The sequence below is a fragment of the Meles meles genome, chromosome 1 (genome assembly GCF_922984935.1).
Source record: "Meles meles chromosome 1, mMelMel3.1 paternal haplotype, whole genome shotgun sequence".
NCBI classification, from domain to species: Eukaryota; Metazoa; Chordata; class Mammalia; order Carnivora; family Mustelidae; genus Meles; species Meles meles.
This window is the reverse complement of record NC_060066.1, coordinates 23,834,468-23,854,258: the sequence shown is the minus strand read 5'-3', so window position 1 is coordinate 23,854,258 and position 19,791 is coordinate 23,834,468. Positions and strand designations below refer to the sequence as shown.

General features: G+C 39.2%; 1 protein-coding gene across 3 annotated transcripts in view; it reads right to left on the bottom strand.

The window, feature by feature from the left end:
- The window catches only part of TRPS1 (transcriptional repressor GATA binding 1), a 251,599-nt gene that overhangs the window by 180,962 nt on the left and 50,846 nt on the right, over positions 1–19,791 (bottom strand). For all 3 annotated transcript variants that reach the window (XM_046023967.1, XM_046023977.1, XM_046023983.1), the window contains one exon: positions 7,768–8,897. In XM_046023967.1, the coding sequence (XP_045879923.1) occupies positions 7,768–8,897 (1,130 nt within the window). The remainder of the gene's footprint in view (positions 1–7,767; positions 8,898–19,791) is intronic.

The window sequence follows — 19,791 nt, the reverse complement described above, 5'->3', positions numbered from 1 at the left end:
GTAATCATGGACTATGATGATATCTATCTATGTGTCTTTGTGTATATACATATACAGAGAAATGCAGAGAGATCCATGTATGTGTGTATATATATAAAGAGAGAGAGAGAGACAGATGATATAGAGAAAATTATATTCATGGTATAGTTCCATATATGTACATAAATGGATATGAATATATATGGTATATATGGGAATACACAAACACACCCATATAATGAATATATATATGTTTGGTTTTGCTAGTTTATGAAGTCACATAAAATGGTATGCAGCTACAAATCATCTTTAATTTTATTCAGCCAAAATTGTACTTATAAGATTCATCCATGTGGTATTCAACAGTCATTTATTCAAATTCACTACTGTGTAATATTCTACTATATAAAAATCTACAAATTATTTAATGCCAATAGCTATATACTATTAGTTGGTATTTTTCTGGGTTTTTTTTTTTTTGGTTGTTATTTTGTTTTTTGACAGGGAGAGAGCATGTGTGTGTGCAAGTAGGGTGGGAGGGCAGAAGGAGAGGAAGAGAAGAATCCTAATCTCCACACCCAGCATGGAGTCTGACACAGGGCTCAGTCTCACAACCCTGAAATCATGAACTGAGGTGGAATCAAGAGTCTGATGCTTAACCGAGCCACCAGGCGCCCCTAATGCTTTTATCTTCATTTTTGTTTTGGTTGACCTGCTTGCAAAAACCACTACTATGAACATTTTTGCACAGGTTTCCAAGTGTATCCATGAAAGAAATTTTCCTCCGAGGAGTGTGATTATGCTTCTGTTGGGAATATGAGCAGATGATATGGACAGAATTAGCCAATCCCCTTTACACAGTAACGTGTATTGGCCATTTTTTTTTAAGATTTTATTTATTTATTTATTTGACAGAGAGAGAGAGAGAGAGAGAGATCACAAGTAGGCAGAGAGGCAGGCAGAGAGAGAGAAGGAAGCAGGCTCCCCACCGAGCAGAGAGCCCCATGCGGGGCTCGATCCCAGGACCCTGGGATCATGACCTGAGCCGAAGGCAGAGGCTTTAACCCACTGAGCCACCCAGGCGCCCCTGTATTGGCCATTTTTACCATTTGTAATTTTTTAACATCTATGTTTTCTGCAATGAAGTGACCTCCTTTTTTTTTGTATTTGCCTCGTATAACTTCATCTAGCCTTACCCTCTCGTTACTGAGATCCAAGATAATTACACTGAGTCAAAGGATACGTTCTGTATGATACTTCATTCTGAAATCTGTTTCTTTTTGGCTGAAAATATGTCAATTTTTCTAAGTATTTTATATCTGCTTGAAAAGCATGTGAATTCTCTAAAATGATAGATGCACAATCGACATTTTTTTAAAGATTTTATTTATTTATTTGACAGACAGAGATCACAAGTAGGCAGAGGAAGAGGAGGAAGCAGGCTCCCAGCTGAGCAGGGAGCCCGATGCAGGGCTCAATCCCAGGACCCTGGGATCATGACCTGAGCCAAAGGCAGAGAGGCCTTAACCCATTGAGTCACCCAGGTACCCCACAATCTACATATTTTTATTAAATCAAGTTTGTTAATTTGTTGTTCTGATCTTTCATATTTTGAAAATTTTTTCTGTTCAACCTTTAGTAAGAAAGTTGCTAAAAATCTACCACTGTGATTGCGGTTTGTCCTATTTTCCCTGCAGTTGTCAATTTTTGTTTTACATATAGATTTGTTTATATTTTATATATTTAGAATTGTTATCTCTCCCTTAAGAACTGAACCTCTTATCATTACATATTGACCTTTTCCTCCTATGCTTTTTGTCTTAAAATCTAAACTGTATGAGATTAATAATGTTATCTCAATATTCCTTTGATTTATATTGCCTATAACCCAAGTCTATTTTTTTTTTTTAGAGATTTTTTTTTTTTTTTTTTTTTTTTTGGACAGAGAGAGAAAGAGAGAGCACAAGCAGGAGGAGTGGCAGGCAGAGGGAGAAACGGGCTTCCCACTGAGCAGGGAGCCTCATGTGGGGCTCCATCCCAGGACCCTGGGATCATGACCTGAGCTGAAGGCAGATGCTCCATCAACTGAGCCACTGAGGCAACCCTGTCTATTCTTTTGTTACAAACTCTCCATAGACTTATATTTTAAGTGTGCATCTTATGTAAACAGCTTAGAGTCGAATTTTCTTTTTTATTAAGTGTGACAATACCTTATTTAAGTAGAAAGTTTAAACTACCCAGATTCATTAAGATTTTTGATAGCTGGTCTTTTGTTTTTTTAAACCATATTACTTTTACTATTCTATTTATCCATTTATACATTTTTCCTATGTATCCTCTCTTGCTATTTCTTAAGAAAACAGAATTTTATTTTGTTGTTCCACTCTTCTCAATAGCTTCAGAAGTTACATACCCATTTCCTATCCTTCCACTGGTTATCCTTAAGCATTCCTAAGTATGCAGAGCAAAACTGTAACTCACTAACTCCAGACAATTCAAGGGCTTTAAAGCACCTTACTTCTGTTAATTTCCCCTACAAACTTACACGATTGTTTTACCCAACACCTTAGTCTATCTCCTTTTAATTGTATACATAAGGCAGACTATAGTTGTTTAGATTTACCCAGAGTTCCCTGGTCTTTGCTTATCTGAAAATCTCTTTGCTTTTTCTTGGAAAATTGTTTTCACAGGCAGGCAATTCTAAGTTGACTATTTTGTGTTTTGTTTTTTCTTCAAAATCTTACACAGAATTCCTCCCTATACTGGTTTCCATTTTGCTGTTAAAGTCTGCTGTCAACCTAATTGTCTTTTCTATTAGTTGATATGTTATTTCTCTCTAGGGGCTCTAAAAGAACCTCTCTGGCATTTTAATTTTTACTACTACATGTCTATGACTGAATTTATTTGCATATATCCCTGTTTAGTATAAGCTATGCTTTTCTGTATCTGTGTGCTTATGTCTTTCATCTTTCAGTTCTAGAAATCTGCCATTATCTCCTTAAATAATTTTTGCTTATCTTCCATTCTTTATATTCTTTTCTCCTAGGACTCTAATTAGATGCAGGTTAAAACAGCTTGTTATGTTTCTATAACCTACTGTCTACTTTTGATACTTTCCACCCCCTTCCCCTCTTTTAAATATTTCAGCTAATGTCTTCAGCTTTAACTTGTGATTAATTCATTTACCTTCTATCACTTGCCAATCCGTTATTGAACCTACCCATGTTTTAAGTTTCAATAATTATATTTTCAATTCAAAAAATACTATTTCTTTCTTTTTTTGAACATTTCTAGTCCTTTATAGTCTTATGGAGTTGGGTCAATTTGTAAATCTGATTTTCATTTCTTTAAAACACTTATTTTTTATAACTGAAAAGTATTATATTTTATAACTTTCTTACAACTAAAAATATACTCTTGTCACTTATCATCTTCCTGGGTATCTAAATGCATTATTTGCATTTCCTGATTTCCCATAGAATGGCATAAATCCCTTCCTGTATGGTTAACTTCTATAATAATGAGCTCATCTAAGGTTGATCTTCGGCCACAGATACCACGGAGGTGAAAATTAAGAGTATTTCATATAGACAACTGTGTGTTTATTTCTGACAGAAGTCAGAAGGAGGCAATAAACTTGGCACCACTTTTGCCACCTTGAAGGTCCAGCTTAACGTGAAACATATTCAGCAGCCTCTCGCTCTCAGGGACTCCGCTGTAGTATCCTGACTGACTTACATCAATACTGGTATTTGCCTCAGTGCAACCTCACACGCCCTGCTTAATATTCACTTCTCCCCAGTCTGGGTTTAGTCCACTCTTGGTGAAGGGAAGACGAGAAAAGCTTCAGAAATTTCTCTAATTCACAGAAGTCCAGCAAGGCCTTGAAAAATATGTTTTATCTACTCTAGATGTTTTGTGAGGAGAGAGTACTCCTACTTACTCCAGAAACTAAGTTATACCACAGAAATTTTTGATGAGGAGAATGGTAGGTAATCAATTAAGAGAAGGGGTACACTATTTAATTAAGTAATAAATAATTAAAGGAAAAGAATGTGGGAAACAAATTCAGGAGTAGAACACAATCAAATATGAGCTAGCAGTAACATAAGTAAAAATGAAACATTAAGAGAACTGACTAAGTTCCAGTTACTGACTGAATAATGTTTGCAGTTCAACCAAGATTAAACCTGATTCTTCTTGAAAATTCCAACTGAGTGGAATCTACACCAAGGTTTTCACTCATAAATCTCAATCAACTTTCCTGCTTCTCAGCTCTAGTATTTTTATCACTACCTGATTCCACATATTTCATCGATCTTAGCTTCTGCTACCTTTTTACTACACCATAAGTCTTATACATAAAGCACTCAAAAGCTTAGAATATTCCCTAGTTATAACAGAATTATGGAGAAAGTTTCCCAACATGTATAATAAAAATAAATATAAATTTAATCAGAAAAATATTCTTGTGATATGATAAATTTATCCTCTTATACTGTCTTCAAAATGTAACATGTGGGGAAAATAATTTGAGAGCAGAATAAGTTTTCAGCATCCATAGGACTATCTCCTTTCACATACCTAGAACATCCACTGCTGTTCAACTTTCAGTAGGTTTCTCAAAGTGTAAGTCTCCAAATTGCAAATATTTCTACAAGAACTCATAAACCGATCAGAGAAAAACTATTCAGTACCCTAATCCAGGACCACATGAATTACAGCAGGTTTTAAAAACAAATTCAGGAATGGGGCTCTTGGGTGGCTCAGTTGGTTAAGCCTCTGCCTTCGGCTCAGGTCATGATCCTGGGGTCCTGGGACTGAACTAGGTCTCAGGCTCCCTGCTCAGCAGGGAGTCTGCTTCTCTCTGGCCCTCTGCCCCTTTTCCCCAATTCATGCTCATTTTCTCTCTCTAATATATAAATAAAATCTTTATTTATTTTTTACTTTGTTTATTTGACAGAGAGAGACACAGCAAGAGAGGGAATACAAGCAGTGAGAGTAGGAGAGGAAGAAGCAAGCTTCCTGCTGAGCAGGACCACAACCTGAGTTGAAGGCAGACACTTAATGACTGAGCCACCCCGTCACCCCATAAATAAAATTTTTTTTAAAAAACGTGCAGGAGGATTTTAATGCCCTAGGAACAAGTTCTGCTCAGTTTTCTCATCTAAAAAAATGCTGAAAGAATGCACAGACAATTGTCATTTGGTGTGGAGCCCTAAATCTTCAGAAGGGTTTCAAGACCATCTAGTAGTCTGAGATTAAACTGTAACTTCCCATGGAGATCTTGGCTTATCCTTAACGACTGCAAAGTCAAAAAATCACAGGCACTTCATTTACTTAAAGATATAGTCACTGAGCACTTAATAGCCATTCTGGCACTTCTGTAGATATGGCAGTGAAGAAGAAGAGACTAGTTTCTTCCCTCAAGAGCTTATTTTCATTACTATGAACTAAAATCTCAAATTTTTCAGTAAAATTTTTATTCATACTTTTAGATCCTGGGAGATTTTTTGTTTAACCAAATCATATAGAAACTCTTTTTCCAGGGGCGCCTGGGTGGCTCAGTGGGTTGAGCCTCTGCCTTCGGCTCAGGTCATGATCTCAGGGTCCTGGGATCGAGCCCTGCATGGTGCTCTCTGCTCAGCGGGAAGCCTGCTTCCTCCTCTCTCTCTCTCTGCCTGCCTCTCTGCCTACTTGTGATCTCTGTCAAATAAATAAAAATAAAATCTTAAAAAAAAAACAAAAAACTCTTTTTCCAGACACATTTTCAAGCAACAGCCTCAGCTTCCTCAAAAAAAGCCACTCATGCAAGTGATCTGGTATCCAGATGTATCAGTGTGTATAAGTGCGTGCACGCACGTGCGTGTGGTATGGTGTGGTGTACCTAATTTCCTCATGATTAAGGAAAGCCTCCTCTTTCAAAAATAGAATGGATCACCTAATTTTTATACCACCTAACAAATGTATATGCACACTAGCAAAGCTCAGGAGGAAGCTAATGTCTGCTAGCCCAGAAATAAATTAGCATGCAGCTAACATCAGAGGAGCCAGAAACACTCACTACAAGTGTGAACACATATTTGATTGCAGGACTGTGTCTTTCCTAGGGCTGACCTTATAAATTAAACAGTGTAAATCTCAAGGACATGTTTTCCGAACATTCAGATTCACTGTGAACATTAGGATGCCCTTCAAATTAACATCCAACATTATTAGCCTATTGTTGGACATGAACTGCTTTATTACTGGGGACTGACAAAACACACACACTCATACTGACACATGACTTCTAAAAAGAATGGGAGGAACTGTTCAAAGTCTTGGAACGGGAAAATTAAAATCTGTTTAATAACTATTTAAAATCTTGGGATGGGAAGATTTTTAAACTAGGATGCTGAGTCTACAGAAGGAGAAATATTTAAAAATAGTAAATAAAGCTCTTTACTTTGACACTTAGAGGCACAGCAACAAAAAAGCACCTATTAAGCACTAAGTAACCTCTGAACGTGCTGTATTTCCAGAATTTTGCTAAACTAATTCCCACTCATACAACCAAGTCTCAGGTTAGATGCTCCTTCTTTAGGGAGGCATTTCCTCGCCTACAAGATTGGGCTTTGTGGTCATTCTCTTAAATACAGTGGTCTCTACTTCATCTGTTGTGACACTTGAACTCATAATGATATGTTAATGACTTCCCTACTAAACTATAAGTTCCATGTGGGTGCAGAGTAGGTCTGTCCTGTTTTCTCCTTTATCATCAATGCCTGGCACAATGTGTATTCTTGGATTTAATTCGTTAAGGAATGAATGTATAAATGAAATAAAGAGATATATCCTAAACCCATCTTTAGAAAATATGGGTGCCTGGTTGGCTCAGTCCTTAGGCATCTGCCTTCGGCTCAGGTCATGATCCCAGAGTCCTGGGATCGAGCCCCGCATCGGGCTCCCTGCTCGGCAGGAAGCTTATTTCTCCCTCTCCCACTCCCCCCGCTTATGTTCCCTCTCTCGCTGTGTCTCCCTCCATCAAACAAATAAGATCTTTTTAAAAAAAGAAAATATGAAAGATTAACTGGGAAAAGTAATATTCACAAAAATAATATGATGAAAGTGGGGGAAAAAAACACATGAATGTACCCTATATCTCTGTTTATGGAACTGTAATAACTGAAGTGGGCTTTCCCCACTCAGAGGAGTGAGCATACAGAAATCCAAAGTCACGTATCTACAGAATTCTCACCTTCAGATGACTGTTTCTTTGCAAAATGAGGATGTTGCTCAATTTTTTTTTTTTTTAAGCCAGAAGAATGTCCAATCTCATGTTAAAAGAAAAATGAGCCTCGTGTTCTCAAGCTGATTGTTTCCCAGGTAGAACAGAGAAGAGAACACATTATGATGGCACCTTTCATTTGGAAGAAGCTCCACCAGAAATGAGGGGATGTGGAGTCCCTCAGCAAGGACAAATACATGAATTGTGGTAAATGAGTGAACTCAGCAGCATTACCGTCATCACTGCAAACTGTAAAATACACTCAGTAAACGGAAGAAAACTGGTACGAAGCGTAAGAGTAAATGGTCTGAAACAAGTGACCAAATTAAAATCCGTGATTACCACGTCTATAAATCCATAATCTGCAGTTTCACGAATGATCTTTTACGTTTACCTTTCCTGCAACTTCCCCAAGTCACCGCAATCATTCCTGATGATTCTGGGATGGGTCCTCTGGTTTCTTTCGATCCTTTTCTTTGACGCCGCACCCTCCCCCCGCCACCCCTACCATGGCCTACCTGTAGTGTCGGGAAATCTCTTCTTCCACCTGGGTGATGAAATCACATTTGGTACATGAGTGTTCTTTGCTTTCCTTGACAGCCGGCTGCCCGTCTGATCCTTGCAGGTGATTGGCTTCCTGTTTGACCTCCGATGCTTGGGACTCGTGGGAGCTCTCGTAGTGGAAAAGGAGCACATCCACGTCGGGGGTGGAGAAGGAGCACTGGTGGCACTGGTGTTTGACTCGCGAGCTTCCGGCTGCCCCCGGAGACAAGTGCAAAAGCAAGAGTGCACAGTGGGAACAATTACTTTTTCGACAAGCAAACGGGTAAGTAATTTCTCCAAGGTGCTTTTCTGGGCTGCAAAGGCCTCTGGGACAGAAGGGACAGTGTTTAATGGTACACTTGTGAATGTTATGGAGCTGCTGATAGTGACGGAGGAGCGGCCCCACTACAATGACGTCGGGGCCGTGGCTTTTGGAGTATCTAAAATCACAGAACTGACAATTATAGCTCGTTACCATATTATCCTCTGCTCCCTTGCTGGAGAAGTCCTTCTTTTTAGCCCCACTAGAGCCCTTGTCTGCCTTGGCCATTGGCTCCCCTTCTGCACTTTTGGCTAGATCATTCTGGTTAATGACAGAGCCCCTGGAAAGCTTATCATTCAACTCTGGATTAAGGCCGCCTGACTGCGCTCCTCCGTGCTGTTTGCCATAATGTTCTAGCAGTTTAAGTGAGCTAGATGCCTCACAGCTGAAACTACAAAATTTACACCAGTAGTAACTGGTGGCCTCTGTACCATTTTGTCTCGAGGAATCGAGGGGCTTGATGGGCACTGAGTAGCCAACAGGAGTGTCATCTCCCGTCTTGACCGTGATCTTGTCCTGCCACTTTCCCAAGTCTCCAGAATCACTGGATCGAAGTGCAGGGATGGATTTGTTAGAGTTTTTCTCTGAAGGTTTTGCACCCTCAGAGGAGGGGAGAGAAGCTTTGATTTTGTTCGGGTGAGTCTGAAGAAAATGTTGTTCTAGTTCAGTTGAGGAGTTGCCCATGTAAGTGAAATTGCAGAATTTACAGCGGAAGTACTTGGTGTTTCCCTGGCAATCTGGTGTTTTCCGTCCAATGCCAATGAATGTTCCACCTGAAGTGACCTGGTACAGAAGAGATGGATGTTACTTGAAAGGTATCATTCATTTCGTGCTCTCTGCAGGAGGGAGGAGGGGACACTGCCAAGTATTCCACATCAAAAAATACAATAGTACTTCTGCTTATTATGAAATCACTTGAATAATCAGAGCCAAAGAAACGTACTCTTCATTTCTCAATAGCTACTCTTTAAGAGGCTCATTATGCTAAACATTTTTGGCCCAAGTAACAGATAAAGATAAGTAATAAGAGGACTATAACTAGCTCAATGGATTTAATAAATACTCTTCTTAAAAAGCCAAGAAAACAATTTTCAAGAGAGTAGGTTTTACTACTGTTTCCTTCAAACCACATGCTTGCAGAAGCATCCAAATCATAGGGGATTTCTTCTCATGAAGTTAAGGGTTGCTGTCAAAACCAGAGGCAGTTGCTTGGAGATTACTCAATGCAGTCGTTCTCCAAGGAAATCCTCTGTTCAGTTCCTATAGCAATGAAGCCTTGGGCAAAGATGAAGTCTACCTTTTCGGTAAAACAAAGCTGCTAAAATGACCACACAAAATGCCTTATAATTAAAGCCTAAGCAGGCACTATTACACCAAAAACGAAATGAATGCAGTGGACCTGAAGTCTTGGTGAAGAAAGTCTAATGTAAAAAGTTGAAAATGATTTCCAATCTAGGATAAAGGGAAAGAAGAAAACCTTCCAGGGCCTCATCTGATCAAGGCTCTGTCTCAGTGCACCATGGGGATGGTCAAAGGCCTAAATAAAATAATCCCATCACAGGAATGATCATAGCTCTTCTTTCTATCCGAATTATAAAACTGTATAGCATTAGGGGAATGAAGGTATTCAAAAGTCACTGTATATAAAATCCTTTCTCCTTCCTCAGTGCGCCCTGCAAAGGGCAGCTTCACCAAGCGCCACCAATGAATAGCCAAAATTCCTGGCTTAAAAACTGAGTTTTTGATAGAAATGCTCCAAAAAAGGGAGAGATTTCCTCTTCTATCAGAGAATTTCTGAGTTTTTCTCGCTACCAGATGTAATAGATTAGGCACGAGACATAATCATGTTCTGCCTTCTTCAACAGCTGCTCAGAAATGACATGTGTGATCACTGCTCATATCCAAATCACTCCATGAGAAAAGTCTCAAGCATCTCAAAAATCATTTCAGAGGTTCCACTTAATATGCAAATAATATTCCTTTAGCGCACTGAGACACACGTTTGCACCTTTGTTGTACACGACTAAGAATGCCTTCCATTCTGCCACTTTCGGAGAGGCTGTGAGCTTGATCAAAAGACTTAATCTGTCTGGCCAAGGGCTAATTCAGCTGGGGCCACCTCTACCTTTGTTTCCAGTATTACAGCTCCCGGAAATATGCATGATCACAACACTTGCTGTATATTAAGACAATAATTTGCAAACATCTCTCACAGCCTTTAACGAAGGATGACAATGTTTCACTTTGGGTGCTGTCTACACCCACCATGGCAAACACACAGGCTTCAGTCTGTCCGCAACAGCATGGCATCATCTAACCAGAAGCGGAATGAGGGGGCACCCTCCCAGCCAGCAGCCTGGCCGTGGGCTGTGTGAAAGATGTCAAAGCTAGACCACATGAGGATACAGCCAATGCACCCTTCTAACCTAGCACTTTAGGGACTAGAACAACCAAAAATGTGCCCTGGGATGCCATCATATTGCAAAATCCCTCCGTGTATTTCCCAACTCACCAGAAGTGAGGAGAAATCTTATTTCCAAAAACAAAGCATTTCAGTGGGCTTCCATCAACTCTGGTACTTTGTTCAGAAACATCAACTTGAATCAAAAGGAGCAAATGAAGAAGTTATAGGCCCTTCTTCTCTACTGTGAGCAAACCTGGTATACCAAAATTTCTTGCTTTTGCTACGACATTGCTTCAGAATTGTCAATCTTCCTAATATAAAATGTTTTTTTAACTTCTGCTTGTAGAACAGGGATTCCTGAGAAACCACAACACATCATCAGTGTGTCTTTGATTTTGCAATCCCCAAGATGCATATTCCATGTCCACACCGAAAGGGCTGAACCAGGAGCATTTAGAGTCCTAAGGAATCCCTAAACATAGGGTTTTGAAGTGAATCAAAGTTATTACTAAGATCACAGTATCCCTTCCAGTATTTGACAAAAGCTTTAAAAATAAAAAAAGGCCAAGCTAAAAATGACTACTATCAGGTGAAAAGACCATGAAAGAGAAAAGAAAGGCTATGTGGTAAACAGACAAACAAAACCAAAAACAAAACTGCCAGTGTTGCATTTTGGTTTTAGGATTAACTAAGTTATCACTGCAAACTTCATTAAATCTTTTAAGTCCCTGGTATTTGGTGTCTACAGATTGTGTTTTTTACCCAGGGAAAGCCAGCCAGCTTCATTATTTAAAATTATTCTTTAAGATGCTCTTTCAAAAACTACCCAAGTAAGCAAACGAAAACAGAAGGATCTCAACTGATGACAAGAACAATAATATTGACACTTCTATAAGGTTATCTGTTCGCCTTCTTGGTAAATAGCAGTAAATCATATTAGTTTTATACTACTTAAAGCTAGTATAGCTAGCTTAAAGCCAGTTTTATATTGCTTAAAGCTAGTATAGACATTCAAAAATATCTAAAAAATTATTAAAAACCAACTTTGGGAAACATTATTACTTAGTGTTCTATTCCTTTGCTCTTTCAAAAAGAGTTAAAGGCTACCCTTGTGACCATTTTTACATTCCTTTAAAAAGATGGACTTTTAAGTCAGGATGAAACAAACTGATGTATATCATTTAAATGCCACTCTAAAATAAAACATAATTTATTATTCTAGGAGACCATACCTAAGACTGCTGACCATATCTATTTTATTCTAATGACATGTAAATGTTAACTTGAAACAATTCTTTCCGAGGTTAAATACAGACAGCAAGAACAATTATACAAAATAAGTGTTTGCAGCAACAGTCTCTTCAATCTTATTGCCAGGAAACAGCACCTACACGTTCAGAGAATTATCTCAAACTTTTCAAATGGTTGAACCCAGCAAGGAGTAGGGAAAAAAAACAAAAAACAACAACAACAACAAACTTACCATTCCCTAGCTATGACTAGACTAAAAAAGAGATCACAAACAGAATAAAGAGTATAAGTTTCAATCTTTTTTCCTTTTGCTAACAAGACTTATAATTATAGCCTGTTAATCCAGCCGTTCCTCTGACACAGATATTCATATTTTAAAATTTCCATTAAACTGTAAATTCTGTTTGGACCGAGGATTATACCTATTCACTCATCTAATTAGCAGCTATTGAGTATTTAGTTTGTGCCAGTTTCTGGAAGAGATGCTGGAACAACAGTGAGCAAGCTAGACCACACCTCTGCTTTTAAATTACTGATAGTTGAAGATCAAGATTTGTAGCTAATAGTATTAATCTTTACTTGGACTTGTTTGCTCCCAACGGAAGTTCCAGAAGTTAAAGTCTGTGCAAAAACACACTATTCAACCCCCGGCATCTCAATCTCCTCATCTTTATGGACATAAACAACAGCGTACACCTGGCCATCTTCGGGATTATTGTGAGATCAAGGGGGAGAATGTAGTTGAAACTGATCTGTAAACTCAAGATCAGTGCTGTCCAACAGAACTTTCTGAGACGATGGAAATGTTCCACAGTCCACCAACAGGGTAGCTACGGGCCACATGTGGGTACTGGACACTTGAAATAGGGCTAGTGCAACTGAGGGACTGATTTAAATAATTTTTATTGATTTTTTATTAATTTAATTTGAATTTACTGAAATTTAAATAGCCACATGGAGCTAGCGTATGCCCTGTTAGCCAGCATACTCTAACAGTACGATTCCCATAAATACGATTATTATTTAATAAAATGGACTACCTAATTTAATTTCTCCTGCTGATGGGATGAAAAGGCTCAACAGTGAGGACATGGTGAAGTCATTCACTGACAAAACTCATAAACTTGTCACTCTTAGTGTTCTTAGCTGTAAATGAAAAGGTTCGATTCTGTTGTTACTAAGCTAATGCTTCTGTTCGACTTCCTTCTTGGACTGAAGGAATGATATTTTATTCATCCTTGGAAGTAAGCAGGGGCTCAATACACTTGGGTTGAATGAATGAAGTTATTGTGAAGGATGCAAGCACACACGAAAATTTTTCACCCAGGGCCCTGACTTGCCTGGGGTGAAAACATGACTGTAATTCACACCTCCCCCCTCTTTATTGACTCAACCGGACGTATTTGGGCTTCTTCAAAAAACTGAACAAAATGCATCTTTCACCCAAAAACAAACAACTATGGAGGCATTTGCTTGTGAATTATAGTTAAACAGGACCACCTGACACACCTGTTAAAGGCATGAAAAAGAACAGAGTTGAAGTTGTTTTTCACGGATATGGTGGCTTTTTATTCTATCTTAAACTTAGTTTTAAAAACTATTCCTTCTATGTAAGTATGTTTCATGGCCTTTGTTTCTGATTTATTTACATATGTCTTTTCACAGAAATGTTTCGCTGTAGAAGTTAAAAATATAAAGGGCTGACTTTTTGCAAGGTCTTTAACCTTAATTCATTTACTTCCTTCTAATAATATGGAACAAAAACTGGTAAAAGTAAAAGAATATGTCAAAGGAAAAGATTTTTTTTTTGAAGCCTCAGAACTCTTGAAATGACACTTCAGGCCATGTACTTCTTGTCAGGGGAACAAAAAGGGTTGTTTGAACTAAATACAAACTCTTCCTCAGATGTGGTTCATTTTCAAGTGCTATAATTGATAGCAACAGAGACAATTAGGAGGGTACTAATTTAAGGGGACTTGAGGTTATGGGCTGATAGTCAAAACAGTAAAACCTTCACTTAATAAAAAGCTAAGTTGCTCAAAATCACTGCTCAAAGACTGAAGTTACAAATAGCTTGAAGAAATCTGTCAAGGCCGATCTTGGCTGAAAATAACTAGAGTCGGAATTACTGTGCTCATCCACGCAGGGAATGTTTCTGCGTTGTGAGTGTTTCAAAACACAATGTGTAATAGGAGTGTGCCGCGCTGATGGGCGTTTGGTGGCTACAGACAGTTTAGACAGTTCAATAACAAATTAACTGGACAGTGATCTTCTCAGTCCCATGCCATCACACCCTGTTCCTGGCCTTGCTGGAGTCACTGCCATACTCCCATAAACACCCTTTTCCACACAATAAGTCACAAATCCAAAAAATTTTTTTGAATTATAACCAACAAATTTTTTTGTGGCGGGGGTGGGGACCAAAACTTAAACTGGTACAAGGGGCAATGTTAAGGGTAAAGTCCTGCATATCTTAAATTATGCATATTTTTATTATCAGCTTTTTGGATTATAGCCATCAATAGTCTACCCCAACTGGTTTCTTCACTTCACCCAGCATAATGCCGACCTGAGTGTCAAGGGTTATTTGTTATCTGGGCTGACAGAATACCAATAAATCTTAAAGTGAGCCTCAAGAATTTGGGGGAAAAGTGTTTTATGGGGAAAAATGCAAAAGAAAATGCAAGGCAAGTGGATTAAAGAGCTGAGTGCATTATCCATCGAGCTCTTCTGCATCTGACCCAACTTTGCCACAGGCTCCGAAGGGAGACAGAGAGGAACTAAGTGTTCTAAAGAGTGTCTGAAATGGGAAAAACAAGAGAGTGGAATCACTGTGTGACATCCTTCCTCTAGGGAAGGGTGCTTTGTTGCATGCCTACTCCGTGCCAAATACAGATGATCCACAGAAAAGTGATGGAGTCCAAAACCCCAGCACGTCGGTGGTGTGGGGCAAAAAGCTCACAAGCAAATAGATGACAACAGCAGAGGGCGAGCTTCTGCTGAAAGGTACCAAGTTCCAGGACAACACAGAGGAAGAGAACCTAAGCCACATGGACAGGTCAGCAGAGGCCTTCGAAAGGAGGTCACAACCGAGCTGTGGACTCATGAGCTGGCATTGGTGCAGAGCCTCAAAGACAGTGACTGTGGAAAGGCTTTTCAGGTGCAGGAAACAAAGTGAGTAAAGCACAAGACAGTGAAACAAAGCAAGCTGCTAAGGAACCCTGAAGGGAGACTGGGGGTGAGAGAGAATTTGGAAAAGTGATGTCTTATTGGAGAGAAAGAGTTCTACTGAATGATACAAGTATAATTAAAATGAAACATATTTTATAGAAAGTAGAGCTATCCTTCCTACAAAATGTAGGATGTGGCTCTGTAAGTAGAAAAAAAAATTAAATAAAGAAAGGAAGGGGGGCAGGACAAGAGGGAGGAAGGGAAGGAGAGGAGGAGGGAGCAAGGAGAAAAGAGAAAGGAAAAGGACAGGAGAGGAGGGGTGGAGGCGGGGGGGGGGGGGGGGGAGAGGGGGAGGCAAGAGCACAAGAGAAAGGAAGAGAATGGAAGGGACCAGAAACAGAAAAGTAGTAACTAAAGAAACCACTAAGGATTTCTTAAGTACACATGAAGGGTGGGGGCCATAAAAGCATAAAGCATGAAGCAAACTATTCAACTGTTTGGGGGGAGACACACACATCAGAAAGAAATCCAGGGTAACTGTGGCATTTCCAGCCCTGCCAACGTGGAAATGGGAGTACAGAACAAAGGGGGGGGGAGACGTTAGGGGAGGAGCTAACAACTTGAGCTTTCCGCACATTGACTTGGAGGGGCTGGTGGAACATCAGGGTGAAGCCACCCATCAGCTGGAAAAACAGGTCTTAAAACAAATCGCTGTTTATTGTAAGATCCCCAAATATGTTACTGGACTCATGAAAGATGTCAGGTGCTCTTTAGTCTGGCATCAGCGGGTCATTTCAGTATTAAAGGGTAAGCAGGGTAAGTGGGAGACAAGCATTTCTCAAGGCCCTCCCTGCAGCCCCGCCCCTCATGTTCAGGATCCCGGGAGGCCATACAGCGGAGCTGGAGCACGGCTGGAGTATGCAGTACGTGTCACTGAGACACTCTAAAGGCGTTTTGAGGTCTTTTCTCCCCGTCCTGTACTTATTGGCAGACAAAGAACAAAACGTTCATTACAAAGCCAAGGAGAATATAAATGGGAGCCGGATGTATCTAATTCTTAACCTTCATAGAAAAACCAACCCCAAGGGGCACCTGGGTGGCTCAGTGGGTTAGGCCTATGCCTTCGGCTCAGGTTATGATCTCAGGGTGCTGGGATCGAGCCCCCAATCAGGCTCTAGCCCCCAATCGGGCTTTCTGCTCAGCAGGGAGCCTGCTTCCCCCTCTCTCTCTGCCTGCATCTCTGCCTACTTGTTATATCTCTCTCTCTGTGTCAAATAAATAAAATCTTTAAAAAAAGATTAAGAAAGAAAGAAAGACCAACCTTAACACTGTGCCTGGTAACCAGAAGAGAAGACAACTCCGTGGCCATTTATTAAATCATAAATCCCAAAAACAAAGTCCTCCAAATGAGGGGATATGAACTAAATCAAATAAATGGATAAAATGTCGCTTCATTTGGGGATAACACTACCTCCTTAATTGATTAAATCAAAATCTGGTTCTTCCTCGCTTTATCAGAACTAGTTTCGATAGCAAAAGTACCAGTGAAAATGAATCACCCATAATCAAAAAAAAAAAAAAAAAGACAAATCAGTAAAATTAATTTTCTTTTCAATGATTTCAATTCTGAGCCTAATGAGTTCAAATATGGCAACACTACACTGCAAGGACTGGAGAAGAAACAATCTCCAAGAAACCACTAAGGTCCCCAAATTCAACACGATTCAGAGCACGCATCAAAGAGCCCCCATGTACGAGCTTTGTATGTCCTTCCCTATGAACAGTTGGCTCATCTTCCATTGCTTTGTTAGTTGAAGTAAACTCAACCCTGTGTTGGGAAAGGTCACATGCCATAATGGTTGTGAAGACTGGTTTTGTAGACAGGGCTCTGAGCTCGGTTAGGGTTCACAGTACATGCAAATGAGACACTCTGAAGGCATTCTGCTTCTTCTCTGCCTCACACCCATTCAATACTTACTCGCAGGCAAACATCTCATTTACCCCCCGCCCCCTGCCCCGGCCTTGCATAACTCTGCGACCTTGAGCAGGTTACTTTAATACCTCTATACCTGCTTCCTCATTAAAAAAAAAAAAAATGGACATAATAGTAATGTCTACTTCAAGGGTTTTTATGAAGAGAAGTTAATTAATACACATGAAGAGCTTAGCTCTACCTATGCCCATAAGAAATCCTTTATAAATGTTAGCTGTTGTCAGAAGTGAATCCAAAATTGGAAGAAAACCCCAAAAGGTATGTACAATTTTGATCATATAAGCTATAGATGAAAAAAGTATGGATCAAATTACAAGCAATATAGAAAAATAAATTTTACATTTGACTTCCAATTTGAATAAAGCAAGGTCTTTTCTGATATGCTGAAAATGCCCAACACTTATTTCAAATTTTAAAACCGTATGATGAAGAAATCAAGAGGTCTGCGGTCTAATGATTCTCAGAAACAGACTCCATGAAGGAAATCAGAAAATGAAAGGGAACTGCTCCCTCCAAACTTTCCTGGGGTTAGACAGAGCTTATGGATCTGTGTTTCCAACAGCTGTGTGGACGTTGTAATTATAATGACCCAAGAAACAAAATGCACTGACTAAGCTGCTGACTTGGTATGGTTAGCTGAGCAGGCCATTTGAGGATAATTTTTTTCTTAACTTTTTAAAACATTTTTATTAGGAGTTAAGTAATGCTAAATTTGATTAGATGCACTAATCACCATGATTTCTTCTTCTAAACATTGCCTAGAAAGAGATACGGATATTCAAGAAAGTGATATGTGTTCTTTAAACGAGAGCAGATAAGCCAAAAATCAGAGAGAGGTCGGCATTTATCACACTGACTGACCCTCATGTAACAACACCATGGAGATCTCACCAACAGGCAGGCAGTGAAGATGGTCAAACTATTCTACTCCACTGGGATGGCTAACACTGTCCAGCTCGGTCATCTCCATGATGAAAATGACCTAGTAAACGCCAGAACTTCACTTTGCTTGATGGCCTTAGGGTGAGCAAATGTTTTATTTTGCACACTTTATTACCTGTTAAAGAGACATAGACCTGAAAGCTAGGATGGCTTCATTTGACAAACATTCTGTACTCTTACAGACAGTCTGAAGCGATTAAAGTCTCATTCACCAGTTGTTCTCAAGTGCAATTGTTCTCAACTCAGAAAAACAAAAAAACAAAACCTGCTAAGATCTACAACTTCCCTCCTCCACCAGATCAAAGCAAACTCCGAGGCAAAAAAATAAATATTTGGAAGTAAAATTCAGGAAAAGTCAAAATAAACCAAAATGAGATTAATGTTCTCTGATTTTTTTTTTTTTTTCCCAGACCAAGCTATTAACCCCCTATTCAAACGAGTGTACTGGCTTATGTTAAGGACCTATAAAGCTCATAGGGTTAAATATGTTGAAAATACAAATACAAAGGATGACTTCCTATCTCTAAAATCTGTTCTTCCTGCTTCTAACGTGACATATTGTGCAACTCTGATAAAAATATTTACAGAACAGAAATGTAATGCTCCTAGCTCAAACACAAGACAGTAACTGCTAAGTGAAGAGTGAGATTTTTTTCTATTATCCTCAAATTTCATGAAAGGCCAAAATAAATCTAAGAGCTGGAATCCCTTAGCTATGGGAGTCCTGAATAATGCCACGTAACAGAAAAGGTATACTAATATGGAAAGGCAACATGGATGTAGGGAGCATTTATAAACTTGCAGTAGGTTTAAACACTTTCCCGTGGGAAGCACATCTTGACTGGACTCCGACTTTTATAACCTGATCTAAGGGCTCAGAGCTCCCCCATAAAGATGATGCAAATGCCCTAATACACAGCATATTAAGGCCTAATGAAACAGCAAAGTTGGTGTTTAACAACTCAGGCCTCGATTCAGCAATGGTTTAAATATAAGCATAATAAAGCAGATTAAAAAGAAAGAAGCTGTAATTACTTTTTTGAAGAGCTCGATCTCTTGTCCTATTATTGGTCTACATGTGAGCCTCAGAGTTTGAATACTGGCAATAAAAATTACATGAAGGGCTTCCCAATCATCTCACATCCATTATTTTAAAAAATGTAAGCATAACAATTGATAAAACACGCAGGTAACATTTAAAAATTGGGAAGCTAACATCCCAGTCGAGTCAAATAGATCAAAGCTGGCCATTGTATTTTTGCTGGTTTTTCTTGCTGAAGAATTGGCATCCCTTCTGATTTCAGGGCTGGGCATGCTACCTCAAGGTACTGGGGGTGGTGGGGGCAGGTGGTAGTGGTGTGGAAGTTTGAATTCAACACACAGGGAACCCTGTCCTGGTTTTATGATGCCCCTTTAAAGTGACCTGCATTATCCAATTGGGGGCTCTAGCTAATTCTGCAGTATAAAGAAACCTTGTTTTTTGACACTATTTTTTAGAAATATGTAAATTCTTTGACTTCCTTATTTGTAATAAAATTTACACAGAAGTGAATACTGCCAGTACAAGTATGTCTAAACTTCCAATTATTCCCACAAATACATGTCAAATAATCTAGACTTGCAACCGGAAATCTTAGCATTTGTTTAAATTATTTCTTTTTCCCAACTGTCTATCTCATGTTTGCAACCGAGTCAGTTTAAATTATATAAAACCATCCATGTCGAACCAAAATATAGATCAAAGCCACGGAGTTCTTAAGTCCTCTCCTTCTGGCTTCTGTTCCTTTTTTCTTGGTCTAAAATCTCATAAATCTATCATTAACCACCAACTGTCCTGAATGTTTAAAAAAAAAACCAAAAAACCCTAGTTTAATTGAAAAAGATTAATGAATTGGTCATCTATTACCTCAATTAGC